This window comes from Rana temporaria, chromosome 4 (assembly GCF_905171775.1).
Source record: "Rana temporaria chromosome 4, aRanTem1.1, whole genome shotgun sequence".
Classification (NCBI taxonomy): Eukaryota; Metazoa; Chordata; class Amphibia; order Anura; family Ranidae; genus Rana; species Rana temporaria.
The window spans coordinates 260,725,839-260,745,149 of record NC_053492.1 but is presented as its reverse complement, the minus strand read 5'-3'; the positions used below and the strand labels follow the sequence as shown (position 1 = coordinate 260,745,149).

The window sequence follows — 19,311 nt, the reverse complement described above, 5'->3', positions numbered from 1 at the left end:
AGGGGTAATGTAATGTAATGGGGCACAGTCTGGCATGTAATGGGACACAGTCTGGCATGTAATGGGACACAGTCTGGCATGTAATGGGCCACAGTCTGGCATGTAATGGGCCACAGTCTGGCATGTAATGGGCCACAGTCTGGCATGTAATGGGGCACAGTCTGGCATGTAATGGGGCACAGTCTGGCAAGTAATGGGGCACAGTCTGGCATGTAGTGGCACAGTCTGGCATGTAGTGGCACAGTCTGGCATGTAATGGTGGCACCGTGAGGCGAGGCATGACTAGTAGGAAGGGGGGTAGTCTTATACGGTGAGTATATCCCAAAACCAACATTTTGGCTGGAAAATTAGGGGGTCGTCTTATACGCCCAGTCGTCTTATACGCCGGCAAATACGGTAATAAAAAAAATAATAATACATTAAACTAATGCAGGCATCACATCTAATAATTGTGTTTAATACTGCTTTAAAAATAGTAAAATAAATGTAAAAAGCTAAAACAAAAGTAACATTTAGGCTAAAATGTACTGAATATAGCACAGAGTCATTTTTAATCCTACCTTATCCAGATCTTCCTGAACAGCAACATGGGAGTCTCTCTCACTGGAAACGGTGGTCTCTTTATCATCCACAAAAATTAAAGACAATGAATGTGGCCTATATTCTGGATCAACATCAGACGTGTCAAACGATCTGCAACATAAAATAGCAGTTATCAGTTGTGCTTTTAAAAACTTTAGCTGCCCCTTGTGCTACATCTGCCTTTCACTTTAAAGCTAAACTCCAGCCAAGAACAGCTAGATACACAAATCAAATACATATGAGAGAGCTATTTTACCTGCCAAGGAATTTGTGTTTGTCTTTCCAATCCTGAGATTTACACAGCTCTGTCACACAGCAAACAGTCTACCAGAGGCAGGGACTTGAACTTTCTCTGCTGCAGTTTCTCTTATACTCACAGGTCCTCTCCCCAATGCTGCCAAATGACTTGATCATGAAAGGTGAAGCAAAACCCTGATGAGCATATCTCTCTATCACTCTGCTGTCTTCTCCTATCAACATGCAGTAGAGTAGACTGCAAGAGGCCAATTCCAAGGTAGATTTGGGTACTTACATTGCTTGCATTTAATGACATATGATATCATAACAAATTATGACAAAACTGTATTTTATGACTTTTAAATATTTGCTTCCCCATTGGGGGAAAAAAAAAATCAACTTTTGGATGCTCCTATGCTATACAATCTGATTGTTTAATCCCTGTACAATCTCCTTTAGATATACCAAAACGATGGAATAGGAACGTAATTTATATAAATAGTATCAAATGAGGCAGGCTTCTGCACATTATAGTTGATGGTGGCTCTAAAGGCGATTGTACAATCAGATAGTATAATGCAGGGGTGTCAAACTCAAATTTATCATGGGCCGCATAAGAATTATGGTTGTATCTGTAAGACAATGCATGCAGTGTTCAGGAGTGCGCTACATACGAAGTACAGAGCTCAGGAGTGTGCTACGTACAGTGTGCAGTGTTCAGAAGTGCACTATGTACAGAGTGCAGAGTTCAGGAGTGCACTATGTACAGAGTGCAGAGTTCAGGAGTGCACTATGTACAGAGTGCAGAGTTCAGGAGTGCGCTACACACAGAGTACAGAGCTCCGGAGTGCGCTACACACAGAGTACAGAGCTCAGGAGTGCGCTACATACAGAGTACATAGCTCAGGAGTGCGCTACATACAGAGTACATAACTAGGGAGTAGACTACATACAGAGTGCAGAGTTCAGGAGTGCATTACGTACAGAGTGCAGAGTTCAGGAGGGCATTACGTACAGAGTGCAGAGTTCAGGAGGGCATTACGTACAGAGTGCAGAGTTCAGGAGGGCATTACGTACAGAGTGCAGAGTTCAGAAGTGCATTATGTACAGAGTGCAGAGTTCAGGAGGGCATTACGTACAGAGTGCAGAGTTCAGGAGGGCATTACGTACAGAGTGCAGAGTTGAAAAGTGCATTACGTAGTGAGTGCAGAGTTAAGGAGTGCATTATGTGCAGAGTTCAGGAGTGCATTATGTACAAAGTGCAGAGTTCAGGAGTGCATTACGTACACAGTGCAGAGTTCAGGAGTGCATTACGTACACAGTGCAGAGTTCAGGAGTGCATTACGTACAGAGTGCAGGAGTGCATTTCGTACAGAGTGCAGAGTTCAGGAGTGCATTACGTACAGGGCCGGTGCTAGACTATTTTGCGCCCTAGGCGAGACCAGCTACTTGCGCCCCCCCCCCCAAAAAAAATTATTAAAATTAATAAAATTTTAGCACCAGAACTGGTCCAGGTGGAGAAGGGGTTCAGCCAGGTGAAGGGATAGAGCCAGGTGGACAGGAGGGGGGGGGTGCAGGTAGGTGGAGGGATAGAGCCAGGTGGAGAGGAGAGGTGCAGCCAGGTGGAGAGGAGAGGTGCAGCCAGGTGGAGTGGAGAGGAGAGGAGAGGTGCAGCCAGGTGGGGTGGAGTGGAGAGGAGAGGTGCAGCCAGGTGGGGTGGAGTGAAGAGGAGAGGTGCAGCCAGGTGGGGTGGAGTGGAGAGGTGCAGCCAGGTGGAGTGGAGAGGAGAGGAGAGGAGCAGCCAGGTGGAGAGGAGAGGTGCAGCCAGGTGAAGAGGAGAGGTGCAGCCAAGTGGAGAGGAGAGGTGCAGCCAAGTGGAGAGGAGAAGTGCAGCCAGGTGGAGAGGAGAAGTGCAGCCAGGTGGAGAGGAGAGAAGAGGTGCAGCCAGGTGGAGAGGAGAGGTGCAGCCAGGTGGAGAGGAGGAGGGGGGTTCAGTCAGGTGGACAGCAGAGGGGGGGGTGCAGCCAGGTGGACAGCAGAGGAGGGGGTGCAGCCAGGTGGACAGCAGAGGGGAAGTGCAGCCAGGTGGACAGCAGAGGGGAAGGGCAGCCAGGTGGACAGCAGAGGGGAAGGGCAGCCAGGTGGACAGCAGAGGGGAAGTGCAGCCAGGTGGACAGCAGAGGGGAAGTGCAGCCAGGTGGACAGCAGAGGAGGGGGTGCAGCCAGGTGGACAGCAGAGGAGGGGGTGCAGCCAGGTGGACAGCAGAGGGGAAGTGCAGCCAGGTGGACAGCAGAGGAGGGGGTGCAGCCAGGTGGAGAGCAGAGGGGAAGTGCAGCCAGGTGGACAGCAGAGGAGGGGTGCAGCCAGGTGGACAGCAGAGGGGAAGGGCAGCCAGGTGGACAGCAGAGGGGAAGGGCAGCCAGGTGGACAGCAGAGGGGAAGGGCAGCCAGGTGGACAGCAGAGGGGAAGGTCAGCCAGGTGGACAGCAGAGGGGAAGTGCAGCCAGGTGGAGAGCAGAGGGGAAGTGCAGCCAGGTGGAGAGCAGAGGGGAAGTGCAGCCAGGTGGACAGCAGAGGAGGGGTGCAGCCAGGTGGACAGCAGAGGGGAAGTGCAGCCAGGTGGACAGCAGAGGGGGGGTTCAGCCAGGTGGACAGCAGAGGGGGGGTGCAGCCAGGTGGAGAGCAGAGGGGAAGTGCAGCCAGGTGGACAGCAGAGGAGGGGGTGCAGCCAGGTGGACAGCAGAGGAGGGGGTGCAGCCAGGTGGACAGCAGAGGAGGGGGTGCAGCCAGGTGGACAGCAGAGGGGGGGTGCAGCCAGGTGGACAGCAGAGGGGGGGTGCAGCCAGGTGGAGAGCAGAGGGGAAGTGCAGCCAGGTAGAGAGCAGAGGGGAAGTGCAGCCAGGTGGACAGCAGAGGGGGTGCAGCCAGGTGGACAGCAGAGGGGGGGTGCAGCCAGGTGGACAGCAGAGGGGGGGTGCAGCCAGGTGGACAGCAGAGGGGAAGTGCAGCCAGGTGGACAGCAGAGGAGGGGGTGCAGCCAGGTGGACAGCAGAGGGGGGGTGCAGCCAGGTGGACAGCAGAGGAGGGGTGCAGCCAGGTGGACAGCAGAGGGGAAGTGCAGCCAGGTGGACAGCAGAGGGGGGGTGCAGCCAGGTGGACAGCAGAGGAGGGGGTGCAGCCAGGTGGAGAGCAGAGGGGAAGTGCAGCCAGGTGGAGAGCAGAGGGGAAGTGCAGCCAGGTGGAGAGCAGAGGGGAAGTGCAGCCAGGTGGAGAGCAGAGGGGAAGTGCAGCCAGGTGGACAGCAGAGGAGGGGGTGCAGCCAGGTGGACAGCAGAGGAGGGGGTGCAGCCAGGTGGACAGCAGAGGAGGGGGTGTAGCCAGGTGGACAGCAGAGGAGGGGGTGCAGCCAGGTGGACAGCAGAGGAGGGGGTGCAGCCAGGTGGACAGCAGAGGGGAAGTGCAGCCAGGTGGACAGCAGAGGGGGGGTGCAGCCAGGTGGACAGCAGAGGGGGGGTGCAGCCAGGTGGAGAGCAGAGGGGAAGTGCAGCCAGGTGGAGAGCAGAGGGGAAGTGCAGCCAGGTGGAGAGCAGAGGGGAAGTGCAGCCAGGTGGAGAGCAGAGGGGAAGTGCAGCCAGGTGGAGAGCAGAGGGGAAGTGCAGCCAGGTGGACAGCAGAGAAGGGGGTGCAGCCAGGTGGACAGCAGAGGAGGGGGTGCAGCCAGGTGGACAGCAGAGGAGGGGGTGCAGCCAGGTGGACAGCAGAGGAGGGGTGCAGCCAGGTGGACAGCAGAGGAGGGGGTGCAGCCAGGTGGACAGCAGAGGAGGGGGTGCAGCCAGGTGGACAGCAGAGGAGGGGTGCAGCCAGGTGGACAGCAGAGGAGGGGGTGCAGCCAGGTGGACAGCAGAGGAGGGGGTGCAGCCAGGTGGACAGCAGAGGGGAAGGGCAGCCAGGTGGACAGCAGAGGAGAAGGGCAGTCAGGTGGACAGCAGAGGGGAAGGGCAGCCAGGTGGAGAGCAGAGGGAGGGGGGGGGGGGTGCAGCGTGGTGGAGGGAGAATATAGCAAAGTGGACAGCTAGGTGGATGGATGCAGCCAAGTGGAGGGGGTCACACACCAGTGATAAGATCATCCCCAGCGCTTCCCCCACCACCTGACAAGTTCCTACCTTGGAGCACTTCTTTCCATCTCCCTCCACATGTCACAGGCTGGGTAAGCTGCAGGATCAGCTTTGCTTTGGGCTTCACACTCCTCCAGGACAAGTGGCTTCGGCCCAGCGTGTGGCCAGTCTAGGCCTGGGTGGATCCATTCTGGGTGTCTATGCCCTGCTCCTCCAATGGTTGCACATCACCCAGAGAGGGAGGCGGGGCGGGCAGAGAGCTGACACCCACGGCTGCTGCTGCCTGCTGGACATCAGCATGGTCACCTCTGGCTTAGTGCAGCGAAGGGGACGATCTGTCTGCTTCTTCTCTCTGCCTATTCACTCTGCAGCCAGCCATATAGAGCCCTTCCGCTACACTCCGCATCAGTCACCATCGGCTGAGGAGGAACCGATCTTCTGTAGAAGACCCAGCAGCTGTGGCAGCGCTCCCTGGCAGCAGTGCGCTCTAGGCGGCTGCTTAGTTCGCCTAGTGGGAGCGCCGGCCCTGATTACGTACAGAGTGCAGAGTTCAGGAGTGCATTACGTACAGAGTTCAGGAGTGCGCTATGTACACCGTTAATGGTTCAGGAGTGCGTTATGTACAGAGTGCAGAGTTCAGGGCTGCATTATGTACAGAGTGCAGAGTTCAGAAGTGCATTACGAACAGAGTTCAGGAGTGCGCTATGTACAGAGTGCATGCTTCGGCTCTCTTTCACAAGCTTCAACCCCTTGTCCTCAGCTTTGAACTCTCCAACACTCTCCTCCACCTCCCACCTCTGCACACAACTCCCTCCACAGCCCTCATCTATCCTCTATCCCCCATAAAAGCCTCCTTGCATGTAAACACAGAAGGCTTCTGTGTTTACAAGTGACAGCGGAAAGCGCAGAGTGAAGGGCAAGAGTTCTGCCACATTCTGGCTGAAAAAAAAGCCCTGGGTGTAAGGGCCACATGAAATGGCCTGACGGGCAGGATTCGGGCCACGGGCCTTGTATAGTGTATGGTCAGCTTTAGGTATGGTTTACATGCATAATGTAAATACGCTCGTGTGAAGATCACATTATTCATTTGGCACCCTATAACTATGCCTTCTAATTCTACCCATGTGCACCTACGTGAATGGGGATCACTATATTAATGGATAATTATGCTCCCCTTCGTATCAATGGCAAAAGACATCCTGTGACATCTGTAAAGAGATTTGGTTTTCCTGACTTCACAAATGTGACTTGTTATGAAGTTGAGACTCTAATTATAAAGCAAACATACTTACCACCCTATACCACCTGGTAAGTGAGCTGGCCTATGTGTTTCGCCATAATCTAAATCTCAGGTGGTATACTAAAATTACAGTAAACACAATCAACGCACTGAAACATTATTATCATTACGTTAATAGTGTCATATGAAAGCTGTATCAAAGTCTAAGAAGATGTTTAATAATAATGTAACAACATCAAGCAATCCAGCACTGCCACCTAGTGGGTTATACATGTATGTACAGGCAAAACTCAAAACTGCTCTTTAGTTCAGCGTTTGTCAACCATTTTTCAGTCGAGGCACCCTTTAAAATGATACACAATCATGATCATGTTGAAAAAGGCTGCTTTGGCTCAATGGAGGACACAACTCTGCTTTAGGTCATCACTTACATCACTTACCAAGTATGAAGAGGACACAGCAGCAGTAGTAGTTGGAACAAAAAAGGGGGGAGAGGAAGGGGGAGGGGGAAATTGGGGAAGGGGGGGGGGCACAAAAAAAACACAGGGAAAGCACTCACATTAGCCACATCCATATAGGGTAGAAAAGGGGAAACAATTGCTAAAAATAGTAATTGATGGTCGGACTTTGAGGCAAGACGGAAGTATATATAAAATATAAATTTATTACAAAATAGAAAAATTATACAACAATAATGAAAATAAATAAAACCATATAAATTAATAAATAAATATGGACAAAATCCTCTGAAGTCGCCAAGTAGTAGTTGGAACAATCATCAATTCCCGACTCAACTATGCAAACTCCCTCTACCTCGGACTTCCCAAATACCAGAACACAGCAGCCAGACTGGTAACAGGAAAAAAAAAACTGGGAAGCAATCACCCCGTCCCTGAGGACCCTCCATTGGCAAGCCGAAAAGGTTCGGGTCACATTCAAGACCCTCTGCCACACTCAAATGCACACAAGGAAATGCTCCTCAATACTTATGCAAGAAAATAAAACACTACAACCCGAATTGCGCCCTCCGATCAACTAAAACCTCCTCCACATCCTGCTACAAATCTAAAAGGAGAACGAAGGACCATGGCTATGGAACAAAATCATCGGTCCTTCAGGAAAAAACTTAAGACCCACCTCTTCAACACTGTCTGTGTCGGGGGAATTGAGCGATTTTCTTTCATGGAACCCGTGGTTTAAAATGGCTCCTTCTATGGCCTTAGACATTTCCTCCTAAATATCTTAGTTCATTTGGTTTTACTTCCAGCAAATTGCTGGCTGAATGAGAGATCAGATAATACAGACCCTGGTAGTCTCTGCATTTACAACCATAGAGCGTAAGCAGTACTTTCCCTGTACATGTTTTTTGCTGCAACAGCTGCGGCAAGGGCAGCCTGTGAAATTTTCAGTTATGGAGACATAAGAGAGGTCCATTCATAATGTCCCTCTGAGATGAGGAGCCCCCCTATCCTGGGGGGTAACATCATGCTCCTACACTTGACGGACCCTCGTAATCCTGGCCTGGGCAGAAGTATGGTAAGCAGGGGGTCCGTCTCCATTTTTTGTCCTCTCTTTCCTTGTCACGGGTGTCGCGCGTCTTCCCTTTGAGTTGGTAAAAGCTACGCCTACCATCCATGTTCATTTAAAGTGGAACTTTAGTCAAAAAATGAAGTCCCGCTAGATCACTTCAGGCTGGCTCCTTTTGCAGGTATAGCTATGTAAAACATTCCTGGCACCTAACAAGTCAGATGTAGAGTTGGTCTCCTTGGAAAGTGTCTACTTTAACTGTACTCCAGAAAAAGGAGTTGTTAGTCAGGGGAGTGCTATAGTCACAGCATACACTTTCATTATATGACTTCAGCATTATTTTAGTAGCAATGCAAACAATAGTTACCTTTGACAATCCAATATACCGTATTTGCCGGCGTATATAAGACGACTGGGCGTATAAGGCCTTGTACTCACGGCAGGACATGTCCGATGAAAACGGTCTGCAGACCGTTTCCATCGGACATGTCTGGCCGGGGACTGCCCGGGGACTTCTGTTCGATGGCTATACACACCATCGAACAGAAGCCCGCGCGTAAACATTACGCGGGGCGTGTCCGCGGTGTCGCCGCGTCGATGACGCGGTGTCGCCGCGACAATGACGCGGCGACGTGGGCGGGCCGCCTTAAATATGCTTCCACGCATGCGTCGAAGTCATTCGACGCATGCGAGGGATGCGGGCGGCAGGACATGTACGGTAGGTCTGTACAGACGACCGTACATGTCCGGGCGGACAGGTTTCCAGCGGACTGTTTTAAAACAAGTCCGGGAAACAGTTGTCCGCTGGAAACCTGTCCGATCCGTCCCAAAATGGTCCGCTCGGGCCAACACACGGCCAAACATGTCTGCTGAAACTGGTCTGCGGACCAGTTTCAGCAGACATGTTTGGTCGTGAGTACGGGGCCTAAGACGACCACCTAATTTTCCAGCTAAAATGTTGGTTTTGGGATATACTCGCCGTATAAGACTACCCCCTTCCTACTAGTCATGCCTCGCCTCACGGTGCCACCATTATATGCCAGACTGTGTCACTACATGCCAGACTGTGCCCCATTACATGCCAGACTGTGCCCCAGTACATGCCAGACTGTGCCCCAGTACATGCCAGACTGTGCCCCAGTACATGCCAGACTGTGCCCCAGTACATGCCAGACTCTGTGCCCCAGTACATGCCAGACTGTGCCCTTACCTTATTCCAAGACATGCAGAATCGCGGCCGTACGATTTTTCAAAAGCCGCGCCTTCTACGTCTTCTGTTCCGTGATAGGCGTAAACACTCAGCTTCCCAGGAGGCACTGTGTTCAGTGTTCGTCTATCACGGAGGCCCTCTCGTCCGACGACGAGAGGGCCTCCGTGATAGGCAGACACTAAACACAGGACGAGAGGGCCTACGTGATAGGCGGACACTGAACACAGTGCCTCCTGGGAAGCTGAGTGTTTCCGCCTATCACGGAACAGAAGACGTAGGAGGCGCGGCTTTTGAAAAATCATACAGCCGCGATTCTGGGATAAGGTAAGGTTAGGTTACCGGCGTATAAGACGACCCCCGACTTTTAAGAAGATTTTAAGGGGTTAGAAAGTCGTCTTATACGCCGGAAAATACGGTAAGCTTTCTTGAAAAATCTCCCTTCATGTTGTGATTGCTGCCTGTCTGCTGACCTTCTCTATCATATTTTTTGGGGATTCCCTGCATGCTTTGTAGCTTTTACTGCTCATTTCTTTGGCTTAGTTTTGATTTCTAAGGACTACATATACCATGGTATCAGTTTGTTCAGACAGACTAAATACAATTGTTGCGCTACCCCCTCAGGAGCCGCTGGTTAGATTTGGGACGGCATGATTATGTTACCTCTGTGTTGTGTCTAGGGATAATGAGCAGTAACGGAATGTCCAAACAGCAGGATGTCATTTTCTGTGCTTTTATTCCTTGCCCAACATGGCAAACAGTTAACTCGAAGTAGACAGAGAAAGGTTGGTGAAAGGAGAATTTGCAGATTCAGGCCTATGGATAACGGAAGCAGTCCTGCCTCCAATGGGACTTTAACTCACGTCGCCACCCCAGCCGGGGTGGGTAAAGTGTACCTGGACAGGCCTCTCACACCGACCTGGCAGCCAGAGTATAACTTAGAACTTCTGAGAAGGAACAAGTCTCTGCCACCGACTTGGCTCTAATGGAATTTGAATTAGGAGTGGAACCTCTGCCACAGGCCCTTTACTCAGGAACGAAGATAATAGAGCGAATCCTCTCGGTACATACAATTTTGCCTGAATCTCCCTCAGGTAGATTTCTTAGGTTGGGATCATCGACTGACAAGTTGCAGCATACAACTTCCCAGTGTCCGGTCACCCAAATCCCCGATGGATCGTCTAAGCCCTGTTGGATCACCTGCCTCTGGGCTCACCTCAGACCGACTCCCCACCGAACAGCACAACTCGCTTGGGATCTTCCTCATGAAGTGTGGGAACCCAGTAAGTCACTGGGGCCCCTTTGCAGCTTTAGTTGCTCCGAGCCATGAGGGCCCAGAGTCAGGAACTCCGTGTAGCACGTGCGCCCTGGCCTGGTAGGCAATCTCGCTGGGGCCCGTGATGTGCGCACTCCCTAAAAGGTGGGTGCCGCACCTGGAACCAGGAACAGGCCCCCCCAAAATGGCATCCGCCAAAGAAAAACCCTCCCCCAGCATGCCCCGCGAGGGAAACACTCCTCTGATTAGCTGCTGGAGAAAGGCGCCTCTGCCTGGACACCTCTGGCGCCACACCTCTGGCGCCACCTGCTATCCAAAGATGGAATGGTATCTTTGGAACACAGAATGAAACCACAGGACAGCCCAGTTTGGCAGAAACCCAATTTAACAAATCATCATGAATGAGAGCAAAATAACTCTCTCATTCCCCTCTAAATTTAACATGAAAGTACACAGGCGCTACACAATTTATATATATTATTTTTATACAGTATTTATATAGCGCCAACAGTTTGCGCAGCGCTTTACAATATAAATATGTATGTGTTATCTCTGCAGTCTTTCATAAAGCGCAGTGACTGAAGCATCTGACATAAATACAATCACTAAAGTTTCACTTCTTTACAAGCCCTAAAAATTTGTAACATGAAAGGGAAGTGAAAAGCAAAAATTGTGACTGAAAAATGACTTTCATGCAAAATATGCTAATGACTCATATGTTTTCCCTTAAGGAATACAGTCAGAATACAAGTATTAGTGTAAAAATCATATTGAACCTCTTTGCGGGTGAGCAGCTTGTTCAGTATGTGCTCACATTCCTCTTCTACCCTGAAACTCCTTGCTGAATCTGAAGAATTTCACTATACAATTCTTGTAGCTAGTCAAAATTCTGTAAATTTCCTCTGTCAACCTCTGATCAACTCCAGAGATCTCAACGATCTTTGTAAACTGGGTCATATTAAATGATTGACTTTACCTTCCCTTTCTTAGTGGAACACATTCATAATTAATCCTAAAATAAAATTGGTATAAAAACTACAAGCCCCAAAGAGCAGGGCTGAACTTACCATTGGGCTTCACTGGGCTGAAGCCCATGGGCCCCTTACGTTTACGTTTTTTCAATAATATGCCAGTCATTTAAAGTGGTTGTAATGTAAACCCTCGGACACAACATTGTCTTAAAAAATAGCCCATAACACAGGCAGCTGATCATTTGCATGTCGTCACCGTGCTTGCGCACATTAGCTCCTCTAAACCGGCATTTAAAGTTTGCCTGAATGCAGTCTGTGAGAACTTCCCCTCCGTCTGGCACAGAAGAGAAGTCTCGCGGTGTTTAGCTCCTTCCACTCTTCCTGATACTCCCCCGTGTGACTAAAGAAGAAGTCACAAAAGGGGAGTGAAAGAAAACAGCAGCCGCAAACACAGAAACAAATGGTTATGGCACAACCGCGCATGCGCAAGATTACCAACAGGGACACAGTAAGGGCAGAAGCGACGTCATCATTTGAATCACATAACAGCAGTACGAATGGCGCTTGAGATACCCGGAAATACAGAGAACGAAACCATCCTAAAAAAGGTATTTGCAGGCCTCCTTTTTGGGGAATATATATATATATATATATATATATATATATATATATATATATATATATATATATATATATATATATTGCATTGCGATGAGCTGTTATAACTTAATAATTGAAACACTGCAAAAATCGGCCGGGGTTTACTTCGGAATCGTGATCTCTATTTTTATTCTCAGTTTATCCAGAATTATATATCAGACAGGAGGCTCATATCTTATGCATTATCTTTCTTTAATAATGCCCATAGCAGAAATACAACTTTTTCAGTGATTTCAAATAGAAAAACGTTTTAACTGAAAGAAAAGAAAAACTACAACACCCAGCAGCCCTCAGGCTGGGACTGCCAATCATGAGGCAGGACAGCCGGCATATAAGGGGCTGCCTCCTTAGAACCTTCCTCTTTCTTTCTGCTCATGGCAGAGCATACAGATAAGTATTTCATGTATCTTTAAGCTTGATTTGTGTATATCTTAGCCCTGATACCAGATTTGGTCTCAGGTACTTTTATGAAATTTGATTCATATGTTTAACATATTGTGGAATATTGGGGGTTTCCCTTGTATTTCCCCGATTTTGTGATTTTATATTGTCTCCCTGATGCCGGATGTCCCGGTGTCAGGTAAGTTTTGCTGGAAATTCTGATTGTTTTATTTGGAAGATTGTGGATATGGGGAGTTCTTCCCTGGTATCCCCCGATTTTGCACCTTTTTGTCTGTTTTTCCCTGATACTGAATGGTGTCAAGTAGTTGTATTCGAGTCATGTCTGTACTTTATTTTTACTGGTGTCAGGTAGTTGTATTCGAGTCATGTCTGTACTTTATTTCTACTTCCAGTCACCCTGACTTGGGCTTTCCCCTCCTTGACGCCGGAGCGCTGCAGCTCCTCCATGAGGGGTCCGTGCTTTTTCCCTCGCTCCCTCAACAGGCGCCATCTCTGGGCAACTGTCCCTCCCCTCCTTCTTCCCCACGCTCACCTTCGCGCTCTCTGCGGGGGGCGGGGCCTCCGTCGCGGCCGCTTCCCTCCTTCACAGTCTCATGGAGGCAGGCAGACACTGCAATCTGATCTGATCTGAGCGGGTCGGGAGAGAGCGGACCTCATCGTCCGCTCTGTCCCTCAAACCCTCGGCTCAATAGGGACTCCAGAGGCCGTAGTCTCGCGAGACTTCGCCTCTGGAGTTGAACCCCGTCAGACTCTCCTCGCATCTCCTCCCACCGCAAGCTAACCCAGCGGTGTGGGAGACAGGCAGGCACTGCGATCGTTCTCCTCTGCAGTGGCAGTGCTCCTAGCTTAGTGGCTAGCACGCAGGCTTAGCAAGGCTGTTCCCCATAGGCTCGTAGGTTCGAATCCCCAGGGGGGTCTGCTTACACAGCTTGCCAGCGTGCGCCCTCTACTGCCAGTAAATCAAATAATTTGAATAAAATCTCTAGATCATATATTTAAATATATAAAATAAATATATATATATATTTATGTATATTTTCTCATTGTATTATGTAAATAAATGAAATATTATCCCTTCAATAAATGAATAAATTTAATACAATTTAACAAATTACTCTGAATTTGCATACATAAATAGATAATTTAAATATCGAATCAAAATAAATAATTAAATAAATAAATATAATAACAAATAAATTACATAATTTATACAAGCCAGGACCTCGCTCCCCCCTGTATCGCTACGCCAGTGTGCGGCGTGCGATGCAAGACCCAGGACGCGGGTCCTCATGCTTTGCTCCATTGGGTGGGGAAAATCTCCCCTCACTGTACTATCACAAACAAATGAATACATTTAATAAATGAATAATAATACATTATATTGGTGAATAAGTGTTTTATGATTATATGATTAATTTGATATGACAAATATATGATGTATATTTTAGAAATATAGATCATATTATGTAAATAAATGAAATATTATTTAATGAATACATTATACTAATCATCGGCTATGTCTCTGGGGAATTCATTCCCCTGGCATGTACTCTTCTGAACAATTAAATAAATAAATACGTTAATATACATAGAAATGTATAAAATTATACATATAAATAATAAATTATACCAATAGACGATTTTACCACAGGTTTCCAAATATCTGATCGGTAGATCCGTCCGGGCCGCCCTGGCGTCGGTTATCCCAACCCGCCTGCGCCCCATACGTCCGGACCGTCCGGCAACGGTTTACCGCCCCTAAGAGGGACTAGGTGTCTCCAAAACACCGCCACATTTCTGTGGCCCCCGACTCCCCGGCAGGGGAAGTAAATAACATGCCCCAGGCAGTACCCCACCAGGACTGCCAACCCACTGCTCTCCCAGACTCCGATCGACCCCGAGCCTCGGGGAGATGCACAGGCTGAGGCAGCGATCCGCTAGACGGACTAGCCAGACCCACTCATGGACTCTTCCAAAGTCGTCCGAGGCGGCTAACACTTTTGAGTCTGAGGATGAGGATGATGATGACTATTTGAGCAGTGGGCACATGACGCTTCATGACGGCGCCAACCCTGTGGACCAGGGTGGAACACTATTGGACTCTCATGGAGAGCCATGTCGATCCGGGGGCGATTGCCATCCTCACTCCGGTGACTGGGCACCTCTACCCGAGGTGGCCCAAAAAAAAAAAAAAAAAAAAAAAAAAAAAAAAAAAAAAAAAAAAAAAAAAAAATATATATATCAATATGGTCCCGGACATCGGTCGGTAAACCCCACCGAAACAAATTGAGGGCGTACTACCCCCTTCCATTACCAAATAAGGTCGTGCACACTCCTGGGGTGCACCCCATACCCTGGAGGTATCTCACCAAACACGAGAAGTATCCCAAAAGAGAATAGAGAAGTCCTTTCGGACCATTCAGTCCAGGCTCTTAGACCTTTTTGGTCCTATCACCACAACCTACGCCTTACCGAACGGACTACTGCCGCCGAACAAACGTTCGACCCAGTCCAACTCAGGGGCTGAGCCCAAGGGGCAGTTGCCTCCTGGGATGCACGAACATTACGTGTCCGACAGGACACCGCCGCTCAAGCTCAGTGAGACTTGATCCCCAGCGGTTCCACCTAGCCGAATCAGACCCCGGTCATACCACCGAGGGCATACTACTCGGGACCACGCTGATAACCTTATTACAAGTCGGTAGGGCTCCAGGCTTCCTCAGTAACATCTTCCTGGCCAGGTTGGGGTGGAAGTTATCGCCCTGCGGTAAATCTCACCTCTGCGGTTCAGAGGGGTGAAGTTGGTTATCTACTTGGAAGACCTACTCTTAACAGCTCGTCCTCCTCGCCTGACGAGTGACCACGTCTCCCGGACAACTCCCCATAGATCACGGGGATCTAGCCTCTCCCCATCACAGGGGATATAGTTTTTTTCGGGTTCTTGGTGGACACCAGCCGAGCGGTCCTTCGGCTACCCATGACCAATTGACCGCCATTTGCAAGAGGTCAGTATCTTACTGGACAAACTATGGGTCTCCTTACGCGGATTGGATCGCCTAGTCGGCCTGTTATCGGCGTAAAACCAGGCCATTTTTCCGGCACCACCCCTTCACTATCGAGCCCTCCAGAAACTCAGGGCCCTGCGTTTTCGCTAGGGGCTTCACGGTGCAGACGAAATCGCTTTGGGCACAGAAGCCATACTGGACCTACGGTGGTTGCGTCAGGCCGGCGTTCGGACGGCAAGACCATCTTCAATTCCAAGACGGACTTTGTCATAGAGTCTGATGCCATCCGCCTCGGCGGGGTGCTCGGTGCGGTCACTCGTCCGCAAGAGGGACTTGGCCCGCAGCGGAGTCTCTACTGCATGTCAACACGTAGAACTTCTGGCGATCTTCCTGCCGTCAGGAATCTGCTGCCACATGAGTCCAACTACTGTGTGTTCCTGCGCATGGACAACGTAACCGCGGTCCGGTACGTCAATCGCTTGGGGGGTCCCAGATCCAGTATCCTAGCAGATCGTCCAAAGTCTTCTGGCAATATACCTGGAGCACAATATCATTCCGGTTACGGAATAAGCCTCAGGCATTTCCAATATGATGGCGGATTGGAATTCTCGTTACCCAATCGATTCCGGCAATTGGCGGCTTCGCCGGTCAATGCTCCTGACCTTCGCTCACCTATGGGATCCTTGCGGAAAACTATGGACTATTCGTCTTTCGTCTCTCCTGCGCTTTTGCAACCAGAGGCCGGATCCGGTGGCGCACTCTGTGGACGCCCTCCGCCGAAACCCGGCCACAGGGGACACATTACGCGTTCCCCCGTTCTCGTTGACCCTCAGGGTCCTCCTTCACTGTACAAACATGAAGACATCAGCCGTGCGGTTCACTCTGCGGTGGCCGACGTAACCAAGGCTTTCCCTCCTCCTGGGGAGGTCGATGGATCTTCCCGGGTTGTTTACTCGCTCCCCTCATCTCCTTGCCAGTCCGGGCGGGGATCGGCACCCTCTACTCACGACGCTCATCCTACCTCGCCCCGCTTGGGTGACTTCGGGGTGCCGGTCGCGAACAGCGATTTTAAAAGTTCAGCTGGGGTCTCCTTGCTTGGACCTGGGCCCCGGGACTAGGTCGACATCTCGATCTACCTGGGGACGCTAGTTGGTGTGATCAAGGACAGATTGGCCTGTTCGGACATCTGACTGTAGTGACCAACTATCTGACGGACTATTTGGAATCCGGGAGGTCCTATGGCTCCCTTAACATCTATCGCTCGGCGACTCTAGCCTAACGCTCCCTTGTAGTCTTACTACCGGTGGGGGAACATCCATGGGTGTACCGACTTTGACAGGCGTTAAGTTTCAACGCACTTCACTCCGCCTTACGGGTCGGGCTTCACGACTCTGATATAGCCAGGCGTCGGGTCTCATTTCACTGAGTCAGGTTTTTTCCATCATGTGTAGGCCAGCGACGGGTCTTCCATCGGCTTTTCTACCCGTTCTTCCCGGCGCACCCACAACTAGGCGTGCTCCGCTCTATACAGGCTTACGAGCCCTTGACGGTCCCCGCTGCGATCCTCGCAATTCTCTCAATTCCTTATCTCCTACGTCAATCCTCAGTTTCTGGATTTCGCGGCTACGCTAGCCAGAGGGGCACGGTCGTTCATGCTTAGGGCTAGGTTTGACATAACCCCATTAGGTGCCCATCACTAGGGTCGTCACCTCGAACGGCCCCCTCTAGGAATTACGGCTAGCGGCGGACTGGTCATCCCGACCACCTTCCGCCAATTCTGCTTCAGACCGGAGGAACACATATCTGTATCAGTTTGTAGTTGTTCCGATTGCTATCATTTATATATACATTGTCATAGCTTTGAACTTGCATAAGATATGAGCCTCCTGTCTGATATATAATTCGAGATTTTCCTAGCTTGTGACGGAAAATATTAATTATATGAAGACAGGAGGCGAGTATCTTCCCTCCCGACCCAACCCTATCACGGTGTTGTCTCTCTCGTTCTAGGCTGTTGAACCACGCATCCTGCAAGTCGGAGGCTGATACGCCCCGGGAGTTGAGATTGCTGTTCCGTTCGATCCATGGGTTTTAATTCATCGCAGACCAAAGAGGGAGATTCCTACTGCGCTCCAGATCCGGAGTCGGGATGCTGTTGACCGAATCCGGTACCGAAGGTCCAGTTTATCAGGGTCCCGGTGTTTTCGAACTGTTTGCTGTTCCGGGCTACCTGCCGATTCGCCTCAAGAAAGAGGAAGGTTCTAAGGAGGCAGCCCCTTATATGCCGGCTGTCCTGCCTCATGATTGGCAGTCCCAGCCTGAGGGCTGCTGGGTGTTGTAGTTTTTCTTTTCTTTCAGTTAAAACGTTTTTCTATTTGAAATCACTGAAAAAGTTGTATTTCTGCTATGGGCATTATTAAAGAAAGATAATGCATAAGATACTCGCCTCCTGTCTTCATATAATTAATATTTTCCGTCACAAGCTAGGAAAATCTCGAATTGTGTAGCTCTAATACATAGCTTGTGTATGTATCATTTTGTTCTATTTAAAGTAATGTATAGAAGGTACCCCCCACCCTAAGTCCTGCCCTGCCAAAGAGCTATGCGGCCTGAGAAGGAAAAGTGGAGATAATTCAGCGGGCTTCTCGGTAAGGACCGTGTCTTTTCGCACCAGACCAGAGAAGGAAGTGGATGTCCTGTAAAAGTGCTGAGCTTCAGGGCACTTACCGATCAGTGCAGCCCTACAGCCTTACCAAGTGGATCAGCCGATCATCATCTGCACCTACAGCCTTACCAAGTGGGTCAGCCTTGCCAAGAGGGTCAGTCAGTCATCAGGGCACTTACCCATCAGTGCAGCCCTACAGCCTTACCAAGTGGATCAGCCGATCATCATCTGCACCTACAGCCTTACCAAGTGGGTCAGTCAGTCATCATCTGCACTTAGAGTGGGTTCACAGTTCAGCATCTGCGGCAGCAAAAATCCAGGGCATGTTCGCCAGACCACATGCCACCGTCAGAACTCACTACTGAAGTGCAGGGTTGATGAGAAAGTTACAAACCCACTAAACACTCTGCACCACAAAACCAAGCAAGGCCCTAATTACACAATTTGCCATTAGGTTCCTCAGACACTACCCTATGCTATAGGACCCTATAAAAGACAGTGCAAAAAAAAAAAAGTAAAATAAATAAGAAAAACATTTTTTTTAAAGCACCCTGTCCCGTCCAGCTCGCGTGCAGAAGCAAACACATACTTAAGTCGGTGTTCAAACCACACATGTGAGGTATCGCCGCTATCTCTAGCGCGAGAGCAATAATTCTAGCACTAGATCTCCTCTGTAACTCAAAACTGGTAACCTGTAGACATTTTTAAATGTTGCCAATGGAAATTTTTAAGTGCCGAAGTTTGTCACCATTCCACAAGCGCGTTCAATTTTGAAGCGTGACATGTTGGGTATCAATGTACTCGGCGTAGCATTATCTTTCACAATATAGAAAAAAGACCGCTGCGCAAATACGGTATGACAAAGTATTGCAATTACCGCCATTTTATTCTGTAGGGTGTCTGGAAAAAATATATATAATGTTTGGGGGTTCTAAGTAATTTTCTAGAAAAAATAAAAAATTTAATTTTAACTTGTAAAAAAACAAATCTCAAAAACAGACTCGTTCCCTAAGTGGTTGAGCTGGCGGGTAAAATCTAGGCTCAGTTACTAATTGTTTTTTGCAGACAACTGTGGTAAAGAAGCGCTCTAGAAACTTGTTTTATCTTATTTTGGTTATAGTTTGCATTACTGTCTTGTTTAACCAATTTACTACCAATACAGACAGTGATTTCTTCATCTGGTGTTGTTTATTCAACAGAGGGGGTTTGTCAGAGTGGTACTAGGGAGGCCCATTAGCTAGAAGAAAAGTGAGAAAGTCTCAGAGGGCTCATCAAACCAGCGACTCCTTAGGGGGTGTGCTACAGAACTAAGCCTAGTGCTCGTTTGTGAGTTTCTGGGCTGAGCATCTAAAGTTGGGTATGTTGTGCCATCTGCAGGATGAAGGGGGAAAGAAATAATAGGAGCTGAAAAAATGAACTATTT

The 19,311-nt window shown here is 49.4% G+C and overlaps 1 protein-coding gene across 1 annotated transcript in view; it reads right to left on the bottom strand.

The window, feature by feature from the left end:
* CRYBG1 (crystallin beta-gamma domain containing 1) overlaps positions 1–19,311 on the bottom strand; it is a 326,501-nt gene that overhangs the window by 190,744 nt on the left and 116,446 nt on the right. The window contains exon 2 of the mRNA XM_040350181.1: positions 561–693. Coding sequence (XP_040206115.1) covers positions 561–693 — 133 coding nt within the window. The remainder of the gene's footprint in view (positions 1–560; positions 694–19,311) is intronic.